A 27473-nucleotide genomic window follows, 5' to 3' on the forward strand; every position below is an offset into this window, starting at 1 on the left:
AGGGTGGGAGCAAAATTTAAAGAACTTGACTATTGTAGCCCAAAGGACTGAAACAACAAAAGGAAAACTTCAAAAAAAAAAACCCTTCAAAGTCCACAATTTTTTTTTTTATCAGGTACATGTATGTAAAAATACACCTAAAAATTGGAGGTACCATCCATGTTGTACCACAGAAAAGTGGTCTCGGTTTTTCCCTACGGCCAACAATAAAAAAGTTTCAAAATAAGCTATTTATAGTAACATAAAAGGGAAGTAATTCAAAAAACAAGAGCTGTCCATAAGACAGCCAAGCTCGACTATTCGAAATATTGTCACAGAAGCAGGAAATTATTACCCAAATGTTAAATATCAAAAGTGTTTTAAGTTCGAAAGGGGACATAATTAACCAAAATGCATATCAGAGTTATGAGACTTGATGCTATCAACTAGTTTTATAACCCCGAAGAAACATGTTAAGTTTCAATTCAACATCTGCATTAGTTTTGGAGATAGTAACTTGCATGTAAAACTTTAACCAGGATTTTCTAAGTCCAAAAGGGGGCATAATTTGCCCAAAATACATGTCAGAGTTATGGGACTTGACCCAGTGAGGTAGGTAATTGATATAGAAAAAGAAAAAATAAGTTTCAAATCTACATGCCTTTTAGTAATAGCTGTATGTACTTGCACGCAAAACTTTAACCAGAATTTTCTAAGTCCAAAAGGGGGCATAATTTGGCCAAAAATGAAGGTCAGAGTTATGGGACTTGGTGTTATCAACTAGTTTTATAACCCCGAAGACACATGTGAAGTTTCAATTCAATATCTGCCTTAGTTTTGGAGATAGAGACTTGCATGTAAAACTTTAACCAGAATTTTCTTAGTGCCAAAGGGGGCATAATTTGCTCAAAATACATGTTAGAGTTATGGAACTTGACCCAGTGAGGTTGGTATTTGACCTAGAAAAAGAATAAATAAGTTTCAAAGCTATATGCCTTTAATTGATAGCTGTATGTACTTGCATGCAAAAACTTAACCAAGGTGTGATGTCGACGCCGACACCGACGCCAGGGTGAGTAGAATAGCTAGACTATTCTTCGAATAGTCGAGCTAAAAATTATTGTAAGTGAACAAACAAGAGGGTCATGATGACCCTGAAACGCTCACCTTAGTAATATGAGCTACATGTTTCAAATGTCAAACTGATGATAAAATATTAAGGAAGTCAGTAGGTCACATTCATGGTCAATGAAATTCAGTTTTACGCTTGGTGTGCAAAACTGTACATGTCATCAAAATTTCAAGGCTGTATCTTAAAAAACAAGAAAGTAGGTCAAGGTCACAGTCAATTGACAACATATTACTTGGGGTTATCAGGTAATTATAATTAAACAGTCTAAATGATTTTTAGTATTTTTTCCTATATAACTCACATAATAACTAAGTGACCCCAGGGCTGGGCCTCTTTTAACCCCAGGGGCATAATTTGAACAATTTTGGTAGAGGACTACTAGAAAATGCATTATACCAAATATCAAAAGCCTAGGTTGTATGGTTTCAGACAAGAAGATTTTTAAAGTTTTTTCCTATATAAGTCTTTATAAAACTTGGGACCCCCAGGGCAGGACCTCTTTTCACCCCAGGGGTACAATTTGAACAATTTTGGTTGAGGACCATAAGACAATGCTACAAACCAAATATCAAAGGTCTAAGTATTGTGGTTTCAGACAAGAAGATTTTTAAACTTTTTTCCTATATAAGTCTATGTTAAACTTGGGACCCCCAGGGCGGGGCCATATTTGACCCTAGGGGGATAATTTGAATAATCTTGGTAGAGGACCACTAGATGATGCTACATACCAAATATCAAAGCCCTAGGCCGTGTGGTTTTGTACAAGAAGATTTTCAAAGTTTTCCCTATATAAGTCCATATAACCCATGTGACCCCCAGGGCGGGGCCATATTTGACCCTAGGGGGATAATTTGAATAATTTTGGTAGAGGACCATTAGATAATGCTACACACCATATATCAAAGCCCTAGGCCCTGTGGTTTTGTACAAGAAGATTTTTTAAGTTTTTCCTTTCGGTTGCCATGGCAACCAGAGTTCTGCATGGAATTCATTTCTTTGAAAAATTTTGAAAAGGGGCCATCCAAGGATCATTCCTATGAAGTTTGGTATAATTCTGCCCAGTGGTTTTCAAGAAGAAGGTTGTTCTAGAAATTGTTGACGGACGACGCACAACGGATGACGGACAATGCACGACGGACATCAAGTGGTCACAATAGCTCACCTTGTCACTTTGTGACAGGTGAGCTAAATAGAGATCTGCCAAATAAAAGCAAGAGCACTGCAATGCAGAGCAATATACACAAAGAAAAGTCATATATGATCTTTGACCCTTAAGCAAGTCATCCGGAACATGCGCTCTGCATGTCGTCTCAGTGTGGTGAACATTTCTGCAAAGTTTCTTTGAAATCCTTCTAGCAGTTCAATAGTTAGAGCGGACACGAAACAAACTAACATGACTTTTGACTCCTTAGTGTGACCTTGACCTTGAAGCGAGACATTCAAAACATGCGCTCTGCAAGTCGCCTTAGTGTGGTGAACATTTGTGTCAAGTTCCCTTGAAATCCTTCAAGGGGTTTAAGAGTTACAGAGCGGACACGAAATTGCTAACGGACAGACGGACGGACACCAGCGTCATAACATTATACGTCCCTTCGGGGGTATAAAAATGCAACAAACATATGCTTAATATATTTCTATACTACAAAAAGAATCACCTTGAAATGTTCAACACATACATATCTCGATACTCTTTACTCATTATGTTAATTTTACGGTCTGTTGTGCTAATTAAATTTGAACACAATGGGTATAGAGTATCGAGATGTGTATTTGTTGAACATTTCAAGGTGATGCTTTTTGCAGTACAAAATATATTCAGGTATATGTTTGTTGCATTTTCAAATCTCCTCAGTAAATTTAAACAACTTTGGTAGAGGAGCACCACAGGAACATCCAGGCCAAGGTTCATCAAAATCCATTGAGCGATTTTGTAGAAAATGTCATTTAAAGAAATTACTGACGATGGACCGATAAACACATGCACGGCCAACATCGGACACAATGTGATCTCAATAGCTCACCATGACCATTTCATGCTCAGGTGGGCTAACAATAAAGAAATGTACTCACAGGGTCACATGTCTGACATTTTGGCCAATACCAGAAATGTAACATAAGGAAAATGAATGTATTGAAGCTGAACAGGAATGCATAAAATAACAGTAGTGAAAACAAATGGTGATTTGCCTCGCCCACACAATTGTTTATCCTGAAATACAGAAATAACACTGACTTAATTGATTTCCATGTTTAGACAAACTGTAATTCAAACTGTTTAAACAAGACATAGAAAACTCATTTTAATTTTTGTTCGTTTTGGGTTAGCATCATTACTCCAACAGTTTTTCAAGTCTGTATCAGTACTAACTTATTCTCAGCAAACAACTGCCAACTTCTCCACATGAATCAGTGGTAGAGGACAAATTTCAGACAAAAGCTGACAGGGAGAATATATCACTTGCCTAGGGATCAAACTCCTGATCACATGATTCATACAGATGTCCTTTCCCTGTTTAGCTTAGCCAGTAATATCAATGTGAAGCTAGATAAATGTCCTGCAGACAAAGTATGTTCAGCCTGACAATGATTTCAATAATAGAATAAGTTTATTCTCTGTCATAAATCTGTAGAAGAATGTAAAAGTTTACAATATTTTTTTTTTCAATGGAACTACCTCAATACAATCTTTGCTCATTAAAGGCATGGTGTTCTAATATTTATAAATCAATAACCTATATATTATCATTTAACGAAATACAGGCAAAAGTTCTGATGCGCAATAATTAAATCACAACAGCACACTTCTTTGCACTTTGATATAACTGGTAAGTCTTAACGAACTTTGTACTGTAATTAATTCACACATCACACCCCAGTCCTTTATATGTAGATAATTCATGTTAAAAGTCATGACTATATAACTATACCATACGCAAATCTACAGTTCAAAATTTACCAATTACAAAAATGAATACTAGAACTGTCACAGGAGTGACTCATACCCCCACCATATGGTCTTGTCACAGAAGAATGGAAACCATGAGGAATCCTAAAAATACTTTGGAGTACTTCATCCTGGGCTTCCACATATAAGTAATACTAGTATAATCCTAGTATAGTAATACAAGTAAATATATTAAATCTCTAATATTAGAGATACACTAAAAGTGAATACAAAAAAAGGTCTTACCGACCCATGTTACCACAGAAAAATGTTTTTACTTTCTACATAGGACTTATAATAAAAAAGTTAGAAAAATACCTAAAATACTGAAAATCTAAAAATAGGATTTCTAAAAATAGACTACTTCCTGGAATTTAAGGGGAAGAAACTCAGTACAAAAAGTTAAACAAGAGGACCATGATGGTCCTGAATCGCTCACCTCTTCCCACATGACACAATTTTGAGTATGACATCGTTTTTTTCTATTATTTGACATAGTGACCTAGTTTTTGAGCTCATGTGACCCAGTTTTGAACTTTACCTAGATATTATCAAGATAAAAATTCTGACCAATTTTCATGAAGATCCATTGAAATATATGGTCTCTAGAGAGGTCAAAAGATTTTAATAATTTTAGACCTACTGACCTAGTTTTTGACCGCAGTTGACCCAGTTTCAAACTTGACCTAGATATCATCAAGATGAACATTCAGACCAACTTTCATACAGATCCCATAAAAAGTATGGCCTCTAGAGAGGTCACAAGGTTTTTTTATTGTTTGACCTACTGACCTAGTTTTTTAGGCACGTGACCCAGTTTCAAACTTGACCTAGATATCACCAAGGTGAACATTCTGACCAATTCTTATGGAGACCCATTCACAAGTATGGTCTCTAGAGAGGTCACAGGGTTTTTCTATTTTTAGACCTAATGACCTAGTTTTTGACCGCACATGACCCTGTTTCGAACTTGACCTAGATATCATCAAGATGAACATTCAGACCAACTTTCATACAGATCCCATGAAAAATATGGCCTTTAGAGAGGTCACAAGGTTTTTCTATTATTTGACCTACTGACCTAGTTTTTGATGGCACGTGACCCATTTTCAAACCTGACCTAGATATCATCAAGATGAACATTCAGACCAATTTTCATACAGATCCCATGAAAAATATGGCCTTTAGAGAGGTCACAAGGTTTTTCTATTATTTGACCTACTGACCTAGTTTTTGACCGCACGTGACCCACTTTCTAACTTGACCTAGATATCATCAAGGTGAACATTCTGACCAATTTTCATGAAGATCTCATGAAATATATGGCCTCTAGAGAGGTCACAAGGTTTTTCTATTTTTAGACCTACTGACCTAGTTTTTGATCGCACATGAACCAGTTTCGAACTTGACCTAGATATCATCAAGATGAACATTCTGACCAACTTTCATACAGATCCCATGAAAAATATGGCCTCTAGAGAGGTCACAAGGTTTTTCTATTATTTGACCTACTGACCTAGTTTTTGATGGCACGTGACCCAGTTTCGAACTTGACCTAGATATCATCAAGGTGAACGTTCTGACCAATTTTCATGAAGATCTTTCGAAATATATGGCCTCTAGAGAGGTCACAAGGTTTTTCTATTTTTAGACCTACTGACCTAGTTTTTGATGGCACATGACCCAGTTTCGAACTTGACCTAGATATCATAAAGGTGAACATTCTGACCAAGTTTCATGAAGATCTTTTGAAATATATGGCCTCTAGAGAGGTCACAAGGTTTTTCTATTTTTAGACCTACTGACCTAGTTTTTGATGGCACGTGACCCAGTTTCGAACTTGACCTAGATATCATCAAGATGAACATTCTGACCAACTTTCATAAAGATCCCATGAAAAATGTGACCTCTAGAGTGGTCACAAGCAAAAGTTTACGGACGCACGCACGGACGCACAGACGCACGGACGGACGACGGACACCGCGCGATCACAAAAGCTCACCTTGTCACTTTGTGACAGGTGAGCTAAAAAAGGTTACTTCCCTTTGGCTCTAAGCCAATCAGAATGAGATATAGTGAAAATACATCAAAATTAACCTTAAATTCTAGGTAAAAAGGGAAACAATTCAAGAAAAATTAGTGTCAGAGTTATGCAGCTTGTGTCACATAATGTGGGTGATGAGGTGGAACATCTATTTTAAGTCTGGATCAAATCCATTCAGTAGTAACTGAGATATAGTGAAAATACATCAAAATTTACCTTAAATTCTAAGTAAAAAGGGGCATAATTCATGAAAAATTGGTGTCAGAGTTATGCACCTTGTGTCACATGATGTGGGTGATGAGGTGGAACATCTATTTTAAGTTTGAATCAAATCCATTTTGTAATAATTGAGATATAGTGAAAATACATCAAAATCAACCTTAAATTTAAAGTAAAAGGGGACATAATTCATAAAAAATTTATGTCAGAGTTAAGCCCCTTATGTCACATCATCTGGGTGATGAGGTGGAACAACTGTTTTAAGTTTGAATCAAATCCATTTAGTAATAACTGAGACATAGTGAAACTACAACAAAATTAACCTTAAATTCTAAGTAAAAGGGGACATAATTCATGAAAACTTGGTGTCAGAGTTATGCACCTTGTGTCACATGATGTGGGCACATGATGTGGGTGATGAGGTGGAACATCTATTTTAAGTTTGAATCAAATCCATTTTGTAATAATTGAGATATAGTGAAAATACATCAAAATCAACCTTAAATTTAAAGTAAAAGGGGACATAATTCATAAAAAATTTATGTCAGAGTTAAGCACCTTATGTCACATCATCTGGGTGATGAGGTGGAACAACTGTTATAAGTTTGAATCAAATCCATTTAGTAATAACTGAGATATAGTGAATATACAACAAAATTAACCTTAAATTCTAAGTAAAAGGGGACATAATTCATGAAAACTTGGCGTCAAGAGTTATGCACCTTGTGTCACATGATGTGGGTGATAAGGTGGAACATGTATTTTAAGTCTGAATCAAATCCATTTGGTAAGATTTCGGGACGCGACGGGATGGGACGCGACGGGACGGGACGGGACGCGACAAAACTGCCTCCTATATACCCCCCTCAAACATGTTTGTTGGGGGTATAACAAGAAGCTAACCAAGGACAATGATGGTCCATTCTAACAACGCACTGCTGACAGCGACGACAATGATGACTTTTCGGTGGACGCCATCTTCCACATGTTGGGCAAGGCTCCCATCCGTGGTGTTCTTAAAGTAAAATATTGAAAATTAAGAAAAATCGTTCTTATTTCAAAAACACACACACATTGAATCATAATAAGAAGAGAATTAATCTTGTAGAAAGTAATCACCCAAAATATCACAAGAGCCGTCTGATGACAACACACTCACTATTTGATGCCCTTCCACCTTAATACTAGCTTACATACAAAAGCTTTAGCAACATTTTTTAAGTTGAAAATGGGCATAATTTTGCTAAGAGTTATGAAAATTGCTAAACAAGGTCATCCCATGATGCCAAAGATATGTGGAGAATCTGAAAACATCTGTTCGAGTAATTCCTGCGAAGAAATGGTTACATGCAAAACATTAAGCAAAATTTCCCATAAGACAATGCTACAAACAAAATATCAAAGGCCTATGTCTTGTGGTTACAGAAAAGAAGATTTTAAAACTTTTTTTCCTATATAAATCTATGTAAAACTTGGGACACCTGGGGAGGGGCCATATTTGATCCTAGGGGGATAATTTGAACAATCTTGGTAGAGGACCACTAGATGATGCTACATACCAAATATCAAAGCCCTAGGTCGTGTGGTTTTGTACAAGAAGATTTTCAAAGGTATCCCTATATAAGTCTATATAAACCATGTGACCCCCAGGGCAGGGCCATATTTGACCCTAGGGAGATAATTTAAACAATCTTGGTAGAGGACCACTAGATGATGCTACATATCAGTATCAAAGCCCTAGGTCCTGTGGTTTTTGATAAGATTTTTTAAGTTTTTCCTTTTGGTTGCCACGGCAACCAGAGTTCTGCATGGAATTCAATTCTTTGAATAATTTTGAAAGGGGGCCACCCAAGGATCATTTCTGTGAAGTTTGGTGTTATTCTGCCCAGTGGTTTTCAAGAAGAAGATTTTTTTAGAAAATGCTGATGGACACATAACGCACGCTGGATATTGAGCGGTCACAAAAGCTCACCATAAGCCTTTGGCTCAGGTGAGCTAAAAACACATGACAACAACAATATATGTGAAGTTTAAAAACAGTTGGCTAGGTAGTTTCTGAGAAAGCTGCTTACGGTACATGCAAAACTTTAACCTGAAATTCTAAGTTAAGAAATTTCTTCACAGAATTTCATTCCTTATCTGAGTAACTGAAATCATTTTCAATTTTTTAGCAATAGAAATCCCAAATACTGTATAGTACAATCTGAAGCTCTTCATATAAGCTTTCTATGCACCATGTTTGGTGAAAGTATGTCAATCTCACTTAAAGTTATAAACCTGAAACCACCATACTGATGACATTAGCAAGAAATTTCATCTCATGCCAGTGATTTTGCACTGGCCACATCAACTTTCCGTTGAATTTGTCCATGGCGCTCAGCTGACATGCACAGGTATCGATAACGCAGAACAGGGGAACCAATTATACATATTTTAGGCCTGGTAGTATATTAGGGTATTTTCAAAATGCTACCAGATGCTATTTTTAGTAACAGTGACCTTGACATTGACTCCACTGCCGCTGGCCTCATATGCAATACTAATTTTGATCTTACTATAAGCTACCTTTAGGCCAATTTCCATTCCAATATCTCTACCTAAACTTAAAGTTATTGAACAGAAATGAAAAACTTGACACCGTCCATGAATCCACCTGCACAATAACATCTCCAGTCTAATTACCACATTTTCTTCTTTTAAAACCAGGTTAAAAACACAACATTGTTGTCTTTACATTTGTAATCTTATAAAATTTAGTAAGTTTTACATACGAGCAAACTTTTCATCAACTGCAGGCACCTTGCCAGGATTCTGAGTGGAGGATCGGAATAATGACACCAGACAAAGTATTGCAACTATAAAATGATCTGAAAATAAACAAAGAACAAAATGTAAAGTAACTACCTGTCTTACAGCATTTGAAATGTTTTATTTCAATTTATAAACTCAGAAATGAGGGGCATATTGCAATAACCATTACTGAACAAAACAGTTTACCCACCATTTGCTGTTTTGCCAATATCTTATAAATTATTCAATGTACTTTTTTTAAAATTAAACATACCGGTACATTTAGATCTACATGTTGTTAATAAAATATCAAATTTTAGAAATATCGAAGATAAAAGGTAAGGGTAGATTTCCTGGAAGCACAGAGCACCCCAAACACAGCCATACAGCCATGCATCGCAAAGTAAAAATATCAAATCATGCAAAGATATAATTTAATCATTATACTACCACACCCAAGTTGTAAAGTCACTAAATAATAGAACAAAAATTGTAGTTTTAGAAAATGAGGGAACATCATTCAGGGTCTCCTCTGCCATTCGTCAAAGTAGCCAAATGCTACAAATTCAAAGAACTGGCTACAGATTTTCGAAAGTGGCTACAAGAATTTTATGTGATATTGTGATAATGAACACTGATGCAGGGACTACCTTAGCCTGGAAATTTAGGGAGAAGTGACTTCTCCCTCCTTGGGAAACAGGGAGAAGTTTTGAAATTTTGGGAGAAGTTCGGCAAACGTGAGACAGGACATTGCTTACATGCATTAAATAACAATAATAATGTTTATTCAGTTCCATTTGTAGTATTATCTTGCTATGACTTAAATAAAAATGGTGCAATGTTTCAACAATACAGTACATATTTGTACTGTTTTACTGCAAAATATTTAACAACTTGACACAACAAATCTTTCCTCATGTAATCAGTACTTAATATTTCTTGGATTAAATTTTTTCCTTCCTAGAGCAGCTTTTTCAGGTATGTGAGCATTTTGAGTTTAAATTTTTTTTATGTTCCTTCAATTTGACAAACTACAGAGTTTAAAAAACTCTCAATCTTACAATGAAATGTTATTTGTATTGATCAGTAGATAAAATACTTAAAAATCAGGGGCAATATTTTTTAAAACTACATATTTTGACATAAAAATCTAAAAATTGGTTAAATGTATTACCTCCTTTAACACATTTCAGAATTAACTAAAAAGAGTTGTCTGCTATTTTTATCAAACAACAAATTTAAAAGTTTGTCAAGGGCCATATATTTAACTTATATATGTTTTTAATGAAAGAGAAGAATAGTAAGCAGATCCCAATTGAAAAATAAACGTCGGGAGTAACGGGTAGTCTACACTGTGATGTGTGATGGCAATAAAAATTTCGAAACGATTTTTATCTGAAAACAAGAATAACTGGATAAGACAAGTACTAAGGGCGTTCGGTTGACCCGAGGTTCCGTGTTTTGACCTGCGAAAATCAAGAAAAACTCGTAGTTGACCCGCACAAAAAAAGTGTCCCGTGCGTCGGCTCGATCCGCGAAATGCGTCTCGAGTTCGAAGTTCTGCATTGTGAATCAAAATCTCGGTGAATTTCAATTGTTCGCTGCCACAAACTAAGTATGACAGTAGGCGGAGCGTCGTATGTTAATTAGCTACTGACAGATGTCAATCACTCCACGCGCCGACTGACACGTAATTAGGTTTGTAATTCGGAAGTTAATTATCGCCGTTTTACGAAGTTTTCGGGCTCTCTGATCTCCGATGTCGGTCAGCTTTAATTATTACTCTTTCATTCTTTAATTATCGTTTACTGCAATCACATTAAATGCAAACAATTAGCAGCTTATCATGCGGCGTCAATCTGAAACCGAGTGATCATCTTTTGTTGTCATGGACACGTTTCGCCGCGCGTGCCTCCCGGTGACATCCTGTGTATTGCGTATTGTGTTTACAGACTTTACATAACCGAGATGTATAATATCGGCGCACTTTATTGCCGATTATGTTTTCCTTTCATCCAATTTTAGGGCGACTTGAACTTCGCTTTTCTGGGCGGGAAGGGCGAAGTGAAATATTTTAAAGCGAAGTTTTCGCTCAACTTCGCCTAAAACGCAGTCCCTGCTGATGAGTATCAACAGGAAGTACATAGACATCTCAACAATGACAAGTATTACGAAAACACACCCTATTACCTGATGTCCACCACGCCGAGGGATGCGGCTGCCACAGAGGTAGGAAATCAATAACTGTAAATAGTGCTCTTAGATTTTTTAGCTGTATTTTTTCATTTCGACTTTCCATGAAGATATTCTGGTGCAGGCATATGTGTAAATGCCTAAACATATTATATGATTAATCCTGGTCGCCAACTTTGCGAAATAAAGAAGTATTCAGCTGTTTAAATTGGACGTTTATTAAAATTGATGAGAAAATCATATTCAACGGCCCAATTCGAAGTGTTTACAAGATAATTTGATCGGGTTTACCTCACACGTCAAACGACCAATCATCTGGGGATAATCCTGGCAAGTTTCAAGTCTGTCCGTACGTCTACACCGACGTTATGACCCTCCAAAGGGACCCGGGTACAGTCACGTATGATAAACTTTACCGCAGAGGGCATTTTTAAATGATGCCCATTCCGCCGAGGAGTCAAAATATAGGATATCGTTTACGACAGAGGGAAATTTGGTGTAAAAACGTCTATTTCGGCTGTTTGTTTGCTTTTGAGACCTGGGAGGTCATGGAATTATTTGCAGTATGCATTGTTTATACTTGTGTTTAAAAATGGGCGATTTTCAATGGCGAACACTGCTGTAACACGGTGTTAATCAGTCTAGATTGAACTTCTATGTATCTCCGACGTAGTTTTGCTATTATTAGTCTTCGTTTTGTATTCAATTTCTTTTATCATGAAATATACAGAAATAATGATATCTTATCCTATCGCAAGTCCTGATGGTATCGGTACTTGCGTTTTTTCTGGATTCAGTGTTGAATTTACGGTTTATATTAAATGATAAATCGTTTTGCAATCAGTCTATATATATCCTACATTGCATACAATTTGATACTGTACATGTATAGAGTTGTTTTGCCACTGAAAGTCTTCGTTTTGTAAAATCATTTTTGTTTCTTTTTTATCATAATATACAGACATTTGCTGCCAGCAATGAAATCCTAAGTCCTGGTACTTGCGTTCTTGCTGGATTCAGTGTTGAATATAGGTTAATATTAAATATCAAATTGTTTTGCATTATCAAGCTTTCATACTAAGAGGCTACTGATAGTAACATAGTCCTACATAAATGATCCGTTAGGCTAGAAAATTTAAATATATTTGTTGTCAGTGGCATAAGTCAAGTGATCGGTTCTAAATAAAGCTGTTATTCATTAATCGTTTACAGAAATGTTCTAAACAATTTATTTTGTATTCAATTTCAGAACCAAAGATGAAGGCATACACGTGTTATTACTGTAACAATGATTTTGAAGTAAACACTGGAGTAATTGACCATGTAATTAATTGTCATGTCAAGAGAGATCTATCAAAATGCAATGGAAATAACTAAACCATCTGTTATTACCGAGTTACTATCTGAAATGAAGATTTCATTCTGATCGATCTCTCTTGAAAACTTTAAAGATGTATTCAGTTTTGTTATTTTGCCCTGTAACTTCGATACATGCCCACACGTGGTCATAGAAATGAATATTTCACCTTCATTTGGAATCACGTCGGTATATGTTTTCTGTCCTATATCCAGCATTCCAAATGTTTTCATCTTATTCCAGTTCCATGTACTTAAATGGTCAATCACTCTAGCGTAAGCTGCATATCAGTGTCTTAGCTTTTTTTTTAAACGATTCTCATGCATTTCAAATATATATGCTTAAATATACTACTCGACAAACTGTGTTTAACTATATGATCTGATGTGTATTTAAATGAAAGCTGTATATAATAAATGCAAAACGATTTAATACCTACTATTAACCGTAACTTCAACACAGAATCCTGCAAGAACGCAGGTATCAGGACTTAAGATATCATTATTTCTGTATATTTCATCATAAAGAAAACTGAATTACAAAATGAACATTTACAATCAGCAGCAGAACCAATCTATACATGTAGCAGATAGTATGCAATGTCGGAGGTAGAAATACAATCTAGACTGATTAACACTGTGTTACAGCGGTTGTTCGCCATTGAAAATCGCCCATTTTTAAACATAAGTATATAAACAATGTATACTGCAAATGATTCCATGACCTCCAAGACTTAAAAGCGAAACAATCAGCCAAAATAGACGTTTTTTACACCAAATTTCCCTCTGTCGTAAACGATATCCTATATTTTGACTCCTCGGTGGGATGGGCATCATTTAAAAATGCCCTCTGCGGTAAAGTTTATCATACGTGACTATACCAGGTCCCTTTGGAGGGTCATAACGTCGGTTTGTAGACGTACGGACAGACTTGAAACTTGCCAGGATTATCCCAGATGATTGGTCGTTTGACTTGTGAGGTAAATTCGATCAAAATATTTCGTAAACACTTCGAATGGGCCGTTGAAATATGATTTTCGCATCAATTTTAATAAACGTCCAATTTAAACTGTTGAATACTTCTTTATTTCGCGAAGTTGGCGACCAGGATTAGTTATATAATATGTTAAGGCATTTACACGTATGCTTCCATCAGAATATTTTCATGGAAAGTCGAAATGAAAAAATACAGCTCAAAAGACTAACACCACTACTCATCGTTATTGATTTCTGACCTCTGTGGCAGCCGCATCCCTCGGCGTGGTGGACATCAGGTAATAGGGTGTGGAAAAACTTGATAGCAATATTGCAGAAACAGTGAAACGTAATGTATGTGAATGTATGGATGAAATTTCCGAATGTGAAGAATTTTTGAAAGAGGAATTTGACACTTTTCCAGAAAAGATACGTATACCCCATTTTTACATTTTACCCAAACTACATAAATGTAAAGATAATTCTTTGCCATTAGGATATCCAGGTAGGCCCATAGTATCTGCATGCAATTCCCCTACTGATAACATATCTAAATATCTAGACTATGTATTGCAACCACATATGCAATCATTACCTTCGTATGTCAAAGATACTACGGATTTCCTTTCAAAACTTAAGAATTGCAGTTTATCATCCAACAGTTATTTGGTGACTTTGGATGTAACCTCTCTATATACGAACATTCCACATGATGAGGGTATTGAAGCCTGCAGATTTTTCTTAAACAGGGACAAGAGTCTGTCTGATACTAGTTTGTCCGTAAAAGTATATGTAAACTTATTGAACTTACACTTAAGAATAACCATTTTCAGTTCAATGGTGATAATTACATTCAAACAATGGGGACGGCCATGGGCAGTCCGTTCGCCCCTACCTATGCATTATTGTTCATGGGTAAGTTAGAGCAAGACTTTTTACAAAGCCAGCAGCTGAGACCTACTTTGTGGCTTCGGTTTCTGGATGATTGTTTTCATGATCTGGGATCATTCACTCGACGAATTGAATAGCTTTGTTAAAGCCCTTAATGAATTACATAGCTCTATTAAATTCACGTATGAAATTTCAACGAAACATGTGTCATTCCTGGATGTTGATCTTACGAAAGATACCAGTAATAACATATGCACCAATGTACATGTTAAAAATACTAACATCCATCAGTACCTTCTCTACTCCTCTAATCATCCAAAGATTGTAAAGACGGTATTCCCTACAGTCAGGCATAAGCGATATCGTCGTATTATATCTGACGATAATCAATTTGCTAAATCTCTGGACACTCTACGTGAAATTTTTCAAATCCAGAAATTACCCAGACAGTGTAATAGATGCTGCATTTAACAAGATGCATAATGTTACACAAGACGAAGCTCTGAAATACAATAACAATTCTGATCAGGTTGATATTGTGCCTTTTGTTACTGAATATAATCCCTCCCTCCCTAACATTGGTAGTATCATACATAAATACTGGGATTTATTTAAACTATCGCCAAATGTCTCAGTCCAACAGTTGCATTCCTCTAGACCCGTGTTTGCATACAAACGTGGTAAAAATCTTAAAGACTCCTTGTAAAGTCTAGATATTCTGCAATGCCCCCTACCCCCATCAGCGCCCGTTCAGCAAATGCTACCGACCTAGATGTACACATTGTAGCAAGATAGTAGAAACTGATGAATTCGTTAGTTCTTCTAATTCTTCTATGTATAAACTTAGATTTAATACAGACTGCACATCATCAAATGTCATTTATGTCATAACTTGTAAAAAGTGCAACATGCAATATGTGGGTCAAACACGACAACAGGTTTCTAAACGTATGAACAGTCATAAATTTGACATTAACAATTTCAGCGATCCAGCATATGCTAGCGGTGTGGCTGCCCATTTCAACAGTACTCATCACAATTTAGATGATTTCAGTTTTTTACCAATTGACATTGTTGATAATGATTTAGATAGGTTATTACGTTAAACGTCCTGGATTCACCGGTTAAATACCGTGCACCCATCTGGCATGAACACCAGCGTATTGTTTACTATGTGATTACAGTTACCAAGTAACATTTAATAGGGTCTTATATACTAACTTTTTCATAAATCCCTACAGGTTAAATATTTTCACTGTATAGTATTGTTTTTAATATATTTTCTAACTTTAAAATAATATTAATAATTCTGTAGAAGTTAAGAATATATCGGCTCTATTTTCCAGCAATTTTGATATTTATTGCCGTTTTATTACCTCCCCTTATTACTGCTTCAAGGTTCCCTTTTCCGCCGTTTGACTGCATTTTGTCTTTAATCGTATTTTAATGAAAGTTTTTAATTTTTGATTGTTTCTGTAATATATATGTTGCGGTTAGCTTTTAAATTAATGTTATTTTACTATTTATATAATTATAAGTAGATCTATCGTTAATTCTCGCTTATGCTTCACATGTATACTTCAAAATTTGTCATGTAGATATGTTGGGTTTTATTTTTTCTCTGCTTCATATTGAAGAAATATGTTTTCGATAAATACCCGCCGTATCATTATGATCCGTATCTATATGTACATTAATACAAATATATTCTATATTTGCGCTTTTTGTCACGTTGACGTTCGCGTCCAAACGGACGTGACGTCGTTTGTTTTGTAAGTTGTTATTTCTGACGAAGACATAAAGGTCGAAACTAGTCAAGAATGTGTTGTCTTGGTATTTTTAAATCCTTTTGATCTATTAAAATGTGGTCAAATTTTAGCAGTTCAGCTTCCATTTGGCAATTTCTCCAAGAAAGTGGCTACAACTTTCTGACGCCCAGGGGAGGCCCTGTGACATTTATAAGAATACTGAGGTATAGATTTTGAATTTAACCAGGAAATGATAAAATATTATTATAAATATCATAAACAAGTTTGAAATGTAACTGACATCATATTGCTCTGAGCATACACTGAATTTCAAAAAACAACTTTCAGTAATTTGTGAGATATACGCACAAAAAGAAATGACAGGTTAGCTGTTTTGTTTGGAAGTAAATATGCCAGTTTATAAGAAAAGCAATGTGCTAAGGTGTTCAAAAGATTTTAGTTATCAAAAACACAATCGTGCTCTGTTTAGTAAGAAAGAAAAAGAACTGTCAATCATCAAAGTATATTGAGATGATAAAGGGATATACAGACTATACAGTCAGTGATCTGTCAGTCTAAGCTTAAAATAAATAATAAGCTTTTTTATTTTATTACATTGTATGAAAAGATAAAACTTACAATAGACAACCCAATCAGCAATGAGTCCGTCTCTCCAGTGAGGTTCTATAATCACATAGTATGATGACCATATACCATATACCCAGTATGCAACAATTGCCGACAACAACAAAAAACCATCTTTATCTCGTACACATTGGATCTCACCAAGAAGAGGCACTTTCACTGTGTTTGGATTGTACTCTGAATCAGAGCACTGCTGGTGAAGTCCAAGAGATTGTTTTAGAGATGCCAATACTGGGTCATTTGGATCCTGAATGGGGAATGGCATTGTTCATCAGATTGCAAACATAAGACTTGAGACAAATCAACAGGCACCTGCTCTAGTCTCTGAAATGTAAAACCATGAAATACTTATAGTTTCAATATAACAAGTGTACAGATAAAAGCTGTCGTGGATTTACGAATCTGCTATTACACATAAATAAAAATGGGTATATCTTGCACTAACACTGTGTATTTGTGGTAGGTGATCTAAGGTTATCTTGAAGCATCTGCATTTACACCTACTAACTACTGGGAGTGACTAAACAATAAACCAAATTGTCAGCCTTTTAACAAACAAAAAAACCCACAACATGCATGATAATGTTGGAATATGGTATATACTAGAAATTATCACTTACTATACATTAACATTTCTGGGTAAATCATCACGTAACTGGACAAATGATGTATGAATACCTCAAACTTAAACTGTTTTAGTCAATAAAAAGCCTATTTTCATACAAGTATATATTCAATGTACATGTAGTTGTATTATAGGTTAAATAAGAGTAGATTGTGCACTTGACTATTTTGATGCTTGATAGTGAAATATGGTATACTAGAGGAAACTAGAGCTATTACTGGAGTGATCAATACCCTCACACAATGTGGATGATGATGATGTCGGAAAACAATTTAAGTTAGTAACAGCAGAGATTGAGTAAAAAAACATTAAAACATTAAAGGTGTATTTATTTGTTTGTTTGTTTTGGGTTTAACGCCGTTTTTCAACGGTATTTCAGTCATGTAACGGCGGGTAAACCTAAGCAGTGTTCCTGGATTCTGTACCAGTACAAACCTATTCTCCGCACATAACTGCCAACTTTCTCACATGAATTATCAGAGGTGGAGGACGAATGATTTCAGACACAATGTCTTTTATCAAATCGCCACGGAAAACATACGCCCTGCTCGAGGATCGAACTCGCGACCCCGTGATCCGTAGACCAACGCTCTCCCTATTGAGATAAGCGGGTGGGCTTAAAGTGTATTAGATCCAAATTTCATAATCTAGAAAACATGAATAATTACTTCATATATTTTATGTAAACATGAAATTAACAGTTTTATGTGTATTAACAGGACACTCCAGAAATAAAAGGTCGTAAGTGAAAAACAGTACTTTTGAGGACCTGAAAAAAACAACTTAATATTTTGTTTCATAGACTTCTATACAAGCCTGATAAAACTAGAGCTATCACTAAAGGTGATGAATGTAACCCCCCCCCCCCCCCCCCCCGCATGCACTGACACAGTACATTGCAATTTGACGCACACAAGATTGCATAATTATGTGGACTTTATGTATATAGACTGTATGTATACAGTATAGTAACAAAAAACAAAGTCCCATAACTATGCAGAATATTTATCTAAAAGAATGTAACATGCACCATGCACAACTAGGGTTGGTACTGATCACTTGTGTGAAGTTTCATTTAATTCTGTCAAGGGGATAAGGAGAAATGGTGTGCACAAGATTGCGTCTACGGACAGACGGCCAGACAGACAACCTGAAACCAGTATACCCCCCCTTACAACTTTGCATATGCAGACTGTATGTACATAGTATGTTAACAAGAAACAAGTCCCATAACTCTGCAATTTTTGCCACTGAAAGAACCTAACATGCCCCATGCACAACTACTGTTGTTACTGATCACTTGTGTGAAGTTTCATTAAATTGTGTCAAGGGGATGAGGAGAGATGGTGCGCACAAGATTGTGTCTATGTATATAGTATAGTAACAAAAAAAAAAACAAAGTCCCATAACTCTGCAAAAAAAAATTTCTAAAAGAACCTAACATGCCCCATGCACAACTACTGTTGGTACTGATCACTTGTGTGAAGTTTCATTAAATTGTGTCAAGGGGATGAGGAGAGATGGTGGGCATAAGATTGTGTCTATGTATATAGTATAGTAACAAAAAAACAAAAGTCCCATAACTCTGCAAATTTTTTTTCTAAAAGAACCTAACATGCCCCATGCACAACTACTGTTGGTACTGATCACTTGTGTGAAGTTTCATTTAATTCTGTCAAGGGGATAAGGAGAGATGGTGTGCACAAGATTGCGTCTACGGACAGACGGCCAGACAGACAACCTGAAACCAGTATACCCCCCCTTACAACTTTGTTGTCAGGGGGTACAATAAAAGGGCATGTGGTTCAAAAGGGCAGTTTGAAGGGCAGTATGGCGGCACTTCAAAAGGGGCATGGCACTGTGCCATGTTAAAAAGGCCTGCAGGAAACACTAGTTACAAATACTCTTTTTCCCCAAGGACTATAGTCCTATGAAATAGTCTTTCACCTGACATTCTCTTCCTTCCAACCCTTGAGCAGTCCAATGTCGCTGTTTGCACCATTGAACATACTTCACCATAACCTTGCTCTTCACCCCTCTTTTAAATCACTAACAAATTTTCCTTTCCCTTTTATTTGGCCCAATTTTCTTTTATTTTCTACTAACAATCTTTGTCACTTGACGTGCATGAAAGTGTATGGCTGTAAAGCCAAGATAGAATGTTATCTCTTGTAGCAAAGAACTATAAAATACACAGAATGGCAACTTGGGATAATCCCGCGTCATCTCGTGTTAGCGTGTTATCTTATTTCAAAGCGTTTGCTGACTTGATCAATCATGATCAGATCAACAGACGCTTACTGAAGTATAAAACTGGTGGATCGTCCGGCACATAATAAACCAATTTGAGTCCTTTTTCAAACGAAAGCTGTTGATTTCTCAGACTTTCAATCATAAATTCATTCCTTCCCCGTGCAGAAAATACTAATAACATTAAAAATGCACCATTATCATGATAAACAAATGATCCGAAAGTAACCTTATTTCAAAGCGTTTGCTGACTTGATCAATCATGATCAACAGACGCTTACAGCGAGATCTCATTCAGTTGTCACGGGATGTTGGCGAGATTTGTTCTATATGCCTTTCAAGTTGCCGATCTGTTTATTTTATAGCTCTTTGCTTGTAGTTTTCTACTTCTACAGGTTGTATTACAGATCCCAATCATCTCGAATATACTCATACTGGATGTTTTATGATGATCTTGGATAGTTTTTCCAAACTCTTAGATGGTATTTAATGTTAGAATGTTAGGAAATGTTCATAACTCAAAACATTACAATCTGACAAACCAAATATGTTTTTATTAGATCGCGAAATTATATGACAATTTGTTAAAAAAAAGAAATCCTGTTATTCTTTTTATTCATATGTTTTTTTTTCTAGAACAATATACTCAGTTTAATTAAACTTTTAACTTCCTAATAGTTACTTGTATTATTTATGCATAAAAAAGGACAAAACACATAAAACTCCTATTTCCACATACCGGAAGTAAACATTTTTACAAGACGGTGTTGTAATGATTTTCTACCTATTTAGAAGTTCTGCAAATGTGAGAATCATTTTGAACACAGTTTGCTTTTGAATAAGGGAGATTTCGATTTTTGAATTATAAGTTTTTAACTTCTTTTCAGTCTGAAGATTTTTGTGTCGGTGTGATGCAGATTAGTGGTAGATCTATTTGCTTGTGTTGGCAACGGCAATGTTTACAAAGGGAGATAACTTTTGCATATAAATGTACAGATTATAGAAGGTGCAAACTGAAGTGTCATATGTCATTCCATCCATTTTTAAGAACATTTTCTGGAATTTTTCTCTGCAGACTGATTTTAAAAAAAAACTACGTATAAATACTTCAGTATTTACTCTCTTAATTTCAGTGATCATTCCGGTATGTCGCTGTGCTTGTTTGACAAGATAAATGAATGGACAAAAGAAATGAATGACTGAACCTTTAGACCCAGAGTCCAGAGGGATGGTTACTGGACCACAAGACATTCTGTGTAGGACTGTCTAGAGGTCCAGTAATAAACTAGAAATTGCTTTTGTAAAAAAGCACATGTCTCCCCCAATTCAAAGTCCTATAGGCAAGAAGTCAATAGGGGTCAGGAGCGAAAGTCAAAGAGACACTGATGGTTGGCTGCAATAGGGATCATCTACTTGGCATGTTCAGTCATCCCGCTAAATTTCAACACTATTGGCCTAGTGGTTTTCAAGTCACTGTTCAGGCTCCTGTGACCTTGACCTTTGATCAAGTGACCTCAAAATAAATAGGGGTCATCTACTCTGCATGTCCAATCATCCTATTAAGTTTCAACATTCTAGGTCAAGTGGTTCTCAAGTTATTCTCCAGAAATGATTTTACATGACCAGGCCCCTGTGACCTTGACCTTTAATAGACTGACCATAAAAAAATATAGGGATCATCTACTACGCATGTTTAATCATCCTATGAAGTTTCAACATTCTGGGTCAAGTGGTTCTCAAGTTATTGATCGGAAATTGTTTTCCATGTTCAGGCTCCTGTGGCCTTGACCTTTAACAGAGTGACCCCAAAATCGATAGGGGTCATCTACTCTGCATGTTCAATCATCCTATGAAATTTCAACATTCTGGATCAAGAGGTTCTGAAGTTATTGATCGGAAATGGTTATCAATGTTCAGGCCCCTGTGACCTTGACCTTTAACGGAGTGACCCCAAAAACAACAGGGTCATTTATTCTGCATGAACAATCATCCTATGAAGTTTCAACATTCTGGGTCAAGTGGTTTTCAAGTTACTGACCAGAAATGGTTTTCAATGTTCAGGCCCCTGTGACCTTGATCTTTGACGGAGTGACCCCAAAATCAATAGGGATCATCTACTTTGCATGTACAATCATCCTATGAAGTTTCAACATTCTGGATCAAGTGGTACTTAAGTTATTGATCGGAAATGGTTTTCAATGTTCAGGCCCCTGTGACCTTGATCTTTGACGGAGTGACCCCAAAAACAATAGGGGTCATCTACTCTACATGACCAATCATCCTATGAAGTTTTAACATTCTTGGTCAAGTGGTTCTCTAGTTATTGATCGGAAATGGTTTTCAATGTTCAGGCCCCTGTGACCTTGACCTTTGACAGAGTGATCCCAAAAACAATAGGGGTCATCTACTATTCATGACCAATCACCCTATGAAGTTTCAACATTCTGGGTCAAGTGGTTCTCTAGTTATTGATCGGAAATGGTTTTCAATGTTCAGGCCCCTGTGACCTTGACCTTTGATGGAGTGACCCCAAAAACAATAGGGGTCATCTACTCTTCATGACCAATCACCCTATGAAGTTTCAACATTCTGGGTCAAGTGGTTCTCTAGTTATTGATCGGAAATGGTTTTCAATGTTCAGGCCCCTGTGACCTTGACCTTTGATGGAGTGAACCCAAAAACAATAGGGGTCGTCTACTCCAGCAGCCCTACAACCCTATGAAGTTTGTAGGTTCTAGGTCAAATGGTTCTCCAGTTATTGCTCGGAAATGAAGTGTGACGTACAGACAGACGGACGAACAGGGCAAAAACAATATGTCTCCCCCAGAGAGCGGGGAAACATAATAATAATATGAATACTGAAAACGGTATTTGCAGAGAGGAAACTTTAATTTATCTATCAAAAACTTCTTCTTCTTCTTCTTCTGGATAAAGTACAGGGCCCACTCTGGAGCATCGACGCAATTGGTGAACTATGTACAAGGTGACTGTGAGGCGTAAACATTGTGCAGATTTAATAGACGATAAAATCATGAAGTGTGTCTAGTGTTGGAGGCCCTGGAGTCCCGCCTTGAAGCTGTCTAAGGTCTGGGAGATGGCAACTTCTTCCGGAAGTTGATTCCAAAGTCGAATGGCAGATGGGAAGAAGGAATGGCGGAGTAGTTCTGTACGACAGAATGGTAAATAGTACTTCGAGGTATGTCCTCGAGTTGCCATTGTGGCAGGGTGGAAATATGCCAATGCGGGTATGTCCACGAGACAATGTGTGATCCTGTACGCTAGAATCAGCTTACTGTCAGCTCTACGTTGTTGGAGTGATTGCCATCCTAGAGTGGAAATCATCTGGCTGGTACTACTTGTGCGGCGGTAGTCACCGGTTACGAACCGGGCTGCACGTCTTTGGACTGCTTCCAGCTTACTGATGTTGTTAGTGGTGTGTGGGTCCCATGCAGGAGCTGCATATTCCATGATTGCTCTGACCAGGGACTTGTAGCATTGAGCCTTGATGTTGGAAGGGCAGCTGGTCAGGTTCCGCCTGAGGAACGAGAGACTGTTGTTGGCTTTTTTGGATATAGAGTCAACATGGTCGTTCCAAACAGATGAATTTAAGATTTTGAAACTTTGCTCTCGTTTTTTTCGTTGTTTTAAATACATTGCAAGTGACTGGAAACAGAAGTATTTTGTTATCCTGTAATCCCAAGAAAATTACAATCGCAACTTTATTAAATTATCAATAGTAATTAGTCATTTGAGAGTAGTAATAAAATCTTAATCAATTTTTGTGTTTTTTTTATGTGATTGAAGGATTATGAAATAATAAACTTATGCTTTTCTTTAGTACTTTAGATTTGAATTTTGAACATAAATTGCTAATTTGGTTTTATTGCTAAAGTAAATAACAGTGACTAACAGAAATCGCCAATAAAATTTCATATCCAATATGTCTCCAACCTGAGTGAGAGCTGATTGATGACAAGAGTTATGGACTGGACACAAAAGTGCAAATGAATGGAAGGACAGATCGAAATGTGCATTCTTGTTGTCTCTAAAACTGGTTTCAACCAGTAGGGGATAATGGCAAACTAGGTGATTAAAATAATTGAGAGGGGCCTCCATGGCTGAGTGGTTAAGGTCGCTGGCTTTAAATCACTTGCCCCTCATCGAGGTGGGTTCGAGCCTCACTTGGGGCGTTGAATTCTTCATGTTAGGAAGCCATCCAGCTGGCTTACGGAAGGTCGGTGGTTCTATCCAGGTGCATGCTCGTAATGAAATAATGCACAGAGGGGCACCTGGGTTCTTCCACCATCAAAGCTGGAAAGTTGCCATATGACCTATAATTGTGTTGGTGCAACGTTAAACCAAACAAAATAAAATGAATAAATGAAATAATTGAAACTATTACAAGTAAAAAGGGATAGGAAAGCTTGAAAGTTAGCCTTTTAAAATGTCGAAAGAATTTTCAAAATATGAACACTGTTGAAAAAGGCAATTATGATAGTTTGCACTGACCAGGCAGCCATTTTGGTGTGTTTTTTAGTTAATTTACATACTGCTTAATTGTTTATTTAAATAGATTAATTTCAAATGTTTCTCCAGTTGAAGTTGTAAAACTTGATAATTTCTTTCGATGATATAGGTCAGTGGGTGAATTTCTTTGGGTACTGTGAAATGCTTGCAATGTGACATATCATGTGTTGCACAAAACCATATACAAGAGAAAATTTGCTATTCGGAAATGTTTTTCTTCTCGCCATTAAGTCATCACTGTTTTGTCTGGAAATTATGTCTGGAAAGCTGAAATATCTTGATAATGCTTTTGGTTGTGACTCTGTGGACTAACCATCAGGGGAGGTAACTGGAATCCCGGAATTGGCACTAATGTATGCCATGTTAGGAACATATGTGTTTTTCAAATCCAGCTTTTGTTTTGTACTGTAGCATTAGCTCATTGTACCTGATATGTTTCTGTAAGTTTTCAAAGACAGAATGTATGAACCATGCTACATGTAACAATAGTTTAATACCGTACATTTTCATGTGTCACATGTGTATGTGCAGGCTATAGGTCAATAACTGGATCAGTAAACATGTATATTTAATTTTCAACCTGGTAAAAATAACTGAAAACTCATTTTGTGCATGTAAAATGAATTTCATATTCAATGAATGAAAGTACTGAAATTTTTCCATAAAATTATAATATTTCAGTTTATTTGAATGTTATGTTGACATTTTTTATTTCAGAAATGGTGAAAATTTTAACATTGCATCCTTGGTGAAATCTAAAAAAAATAGAAACATGGGGTCAGGATCATCAAAAAAGGTAACTGTTATTCATCAGTATAAATACATTGTAATATGCTAGTACCTATATAACAGATACTTCGTACCATATAGTTTCATATATATGAGCTTGTTAAGTTATGATGAGTGTTTGACTCAAAAAAAGTTGTGAAGGGGTTTTGTCCACTTCATCAAATAGTTGTTATAGACGTAAATTACAATTTATTGTTTTATGGAAATAGACTTCTTGGTGGATAACTGAGCTAAGAATTTATAATGTAGATAAGCAGATTATCAATACCTTGTCGTGATTTTGAACAGGTAGGATCTCCCTTGATAACTCTACAGTGGGAAAAGTTTTTTTCAGTTTTGTCAAGGACTTTCTATCTTAAATGATAATTGAGAGAGGTTTGTTCCGCCTAACATATTAGCAAATGGGGTTCTGTTCAGCTTAAATTATTAGCAAGTGGGGCTTTGTTAAGTATAAATTATTGGCAGGTGGAGTTTTGTTAAGCTTTAATTAGTTATTAGGAAAGTGGAAATTTATTCATCTTAGATTATTAGCAGGAGGGATTTTGTTTAGCTTAAATTATAAGCAAGTGGGGTTTTGTTCAGCTTAAATTATTAGCAAATAATGTTATCTAAACTTATTAGCAACTGGGATTTTGTTAAGATTCAATTATTATCAGGTTGGTTTTAGTTCAGCTTAAATGATTTGCAGGTGAGGGTTTGTTCAGCTTAAATTATTAGCAAATGATGTTTAGTTTAGCTGAACTTATTAGCAAGTGGAGTTTTGTTAAGCTTAAATTATTAGCAGATGGGGCTTTGACAATTTTAAATTATTGTCTGGTGGGGTTTTCAGATTGAATTATAAGCAAATGTGGTTTAGTTAACCTTAAATTATCAACAAGTGTTGGCAGGTGGGGATTTGTTAGCTTAAACCATTAGCAAGTATTGGCAGGTGGGGATTTGTTAGCTTAAACCATTAGCAAGTGGGGTTTTGTTCACCTTAAATTATCAACAAGTATTGGCAGGTGGGGATTTGTTAGCTTAAACCATTAGCAAGTGGGGTTTTGTTCACCTTTGAATATTATCTTGCCTAAAATTGTTATTGTGATGGGTTTGGACCGTCCTCACTGAAATTCTAACACACCTTAAAAGTTAACAGGAAAATTGTTTTATCCTGACTGTAGAAGCAGAAGGAGGGATGTTATTACATCATTAAAAGTCAGTAGGAAGCATTTTGTCTGGGAGAGATGTCTGCAAATATGAACAGATGATATCTTTAAGAAGTAGCCTGCATGTCGTGCACATTGGGCATTTTAGAATCATGTGATTTTATAGGAGACCATGTTTCTGTATATTCCCTTTTACCTTAAAGTGCATGTACTTCTCTTAACTGGACAGCAATCAGACCAGAGTTTCATTTCTGTTCGGAGAGATTTTTTTTTGCAGTGGAATATATGCAACATGGCATAAAATACTTGCATAATGTTTACCTGGAAACCTGGTACATTTAAAGTTCTGATCTTAATTACTTTTTTAATTAAAAATATTCAGTTTTAAACTTTTAAGGCCTCATGCTAGAGTGAGCTAATCATGACAAAAGGCAAGTGTCAAAAATCAGATTTACGATTGTCTTGGTTTTGGGAGTAGTTTATTTGCATAAGTTATAGATATTCATTCTGAATAAGTTGAGTTTCCAGAACTAGGGTATTTTTCTAATGAAATAAAAAGAAAACATTTCAGGGCTGTAAACTTCTTCAGTTTGGAGGGGTTTTTGCTTTGAAGACTAGTCTAGCTATTCTACTCACCCTGGCGTCAGCGTCAAACCTTGGTTAAGTACATATGGCTATCATTTTAATGCATACAGCTTTGAAACTTATTTTTTCTTTTTCTAGGTCAATTAACCTCACTGGGTCAAGATCCATAACTCTGACATGTATTTTAAGCAAATTATGCCCCCTTTCGGACTTAAAAAATCTGGTTAAAGTTTTACATGCAAGTAAAAAATCTGGTTAAAGTTTTACATGCAAGTAACTATCTCCAAAACTAATGCAGATATCGAATTGAAACTTCACAATGTGTCTTCAGGGTTATAAAACTAGTTGATAGAATCAAGTCCCATAACTCTGACCTACATTTTGGCCAAATTATGCACCCTTTTGGACTTAAAAATCCTGATTTAAGTTTTGCATGCAGGTACATACAGCTATTACTTCAAGGCGTATAGATTTGAAACTTATTTTTTCTTTTTTCTAGATCAATTACCAACCTCACTGGGTCAGGTCCTATGACTCTGACATGACATTGTATTTTGGGCAAATTATGCACCCTTTTGGACTTAAAAATTCTGGTTAAAGTTTTGCATGCAAGTTCTATCTGCAGAACAAATGCAG

The 27473-nt window shown here is 36.1% G+C and overlaps 2 protein-coding genes across 6 annotated transcripts in view; one reads left to right on the forward strand and one right to left on the reverse strand.

Moving 5' to 3' along the window:
• LOC123524493 (palmitoyltransferase ZDHHC21-like) overlaps nt 1-20655 on the reverse strand; it is a 33880-nt gene extending 13225 nt beyond the window's left edge. Inside the window, exons 1-5 of one of the 2 annotated variants that reach the window (XM_053538828.1) lie at nt 20531-20655; nt 16911-17240; nt 9090-9185; nt 7222-7333; nt 3182-3320 (exon numbers count right to left, since the gene is read on the reverse strand). In XM_053538828.1, coding sequence (XP_053394803.1) covers nt 3182-3320; nt 7222-7333; nt 9090-9185; nt 16911-17181 — 618 coding nt within the window. In that variant the 5' untranslated portion in view covers nt 17182-17240; nt 20531-20655. Of the gene's footprint in view, nt 1-3181; nt 3321-7221; nt 7334-9089; nt 9186-16910; nt 17241-19488; nt 19731-20530 lie in introns of those variants that run through there. The other variant, XM_053538829.1, reaches the window with a different exon arrangement.
• A 4257-nt stretch (nt 20656-24912) lies between these two features.
• Nucleotides 24913-27473, forward strand: part of LOC123525710 (uncharacterized) — an 82913-nt gene continuing 80352 nt past the window's right edge. Inside the window, exon 1 of one of the 4 annotated variants that reach the window (XM_053538827.1) lies at nt 24913-25114. In XM_053538827.1, coding sequence (XP_053394802.1) covers nt 25091-25114 — 24 coding nt within the window. In that variant the 5' untranslated portion in view covers nt 24913-25090. The remainder of the gene's footprint in view (nt 25115-27473) is intronic. The other 3 variants (XM_053538825.1, XM_053538824.1, XM_053538826.1) reach the window with 3 other exon arrangements.

The sequence above is a fragment of the Mercenaria mercenaria genome, chromosome 3 (assembly GCF_021730395.1).
Source record: "Mercenaria mercenaria strain notata chromosome 3, MADL_Memer_1, whole genome shotgun sequence".
NCBI lineage: Eukaryota > Metazoa > Mollusca > Bivalvia > Venerida > Veneridae > Mercenaria > Mercenaria mercenaria.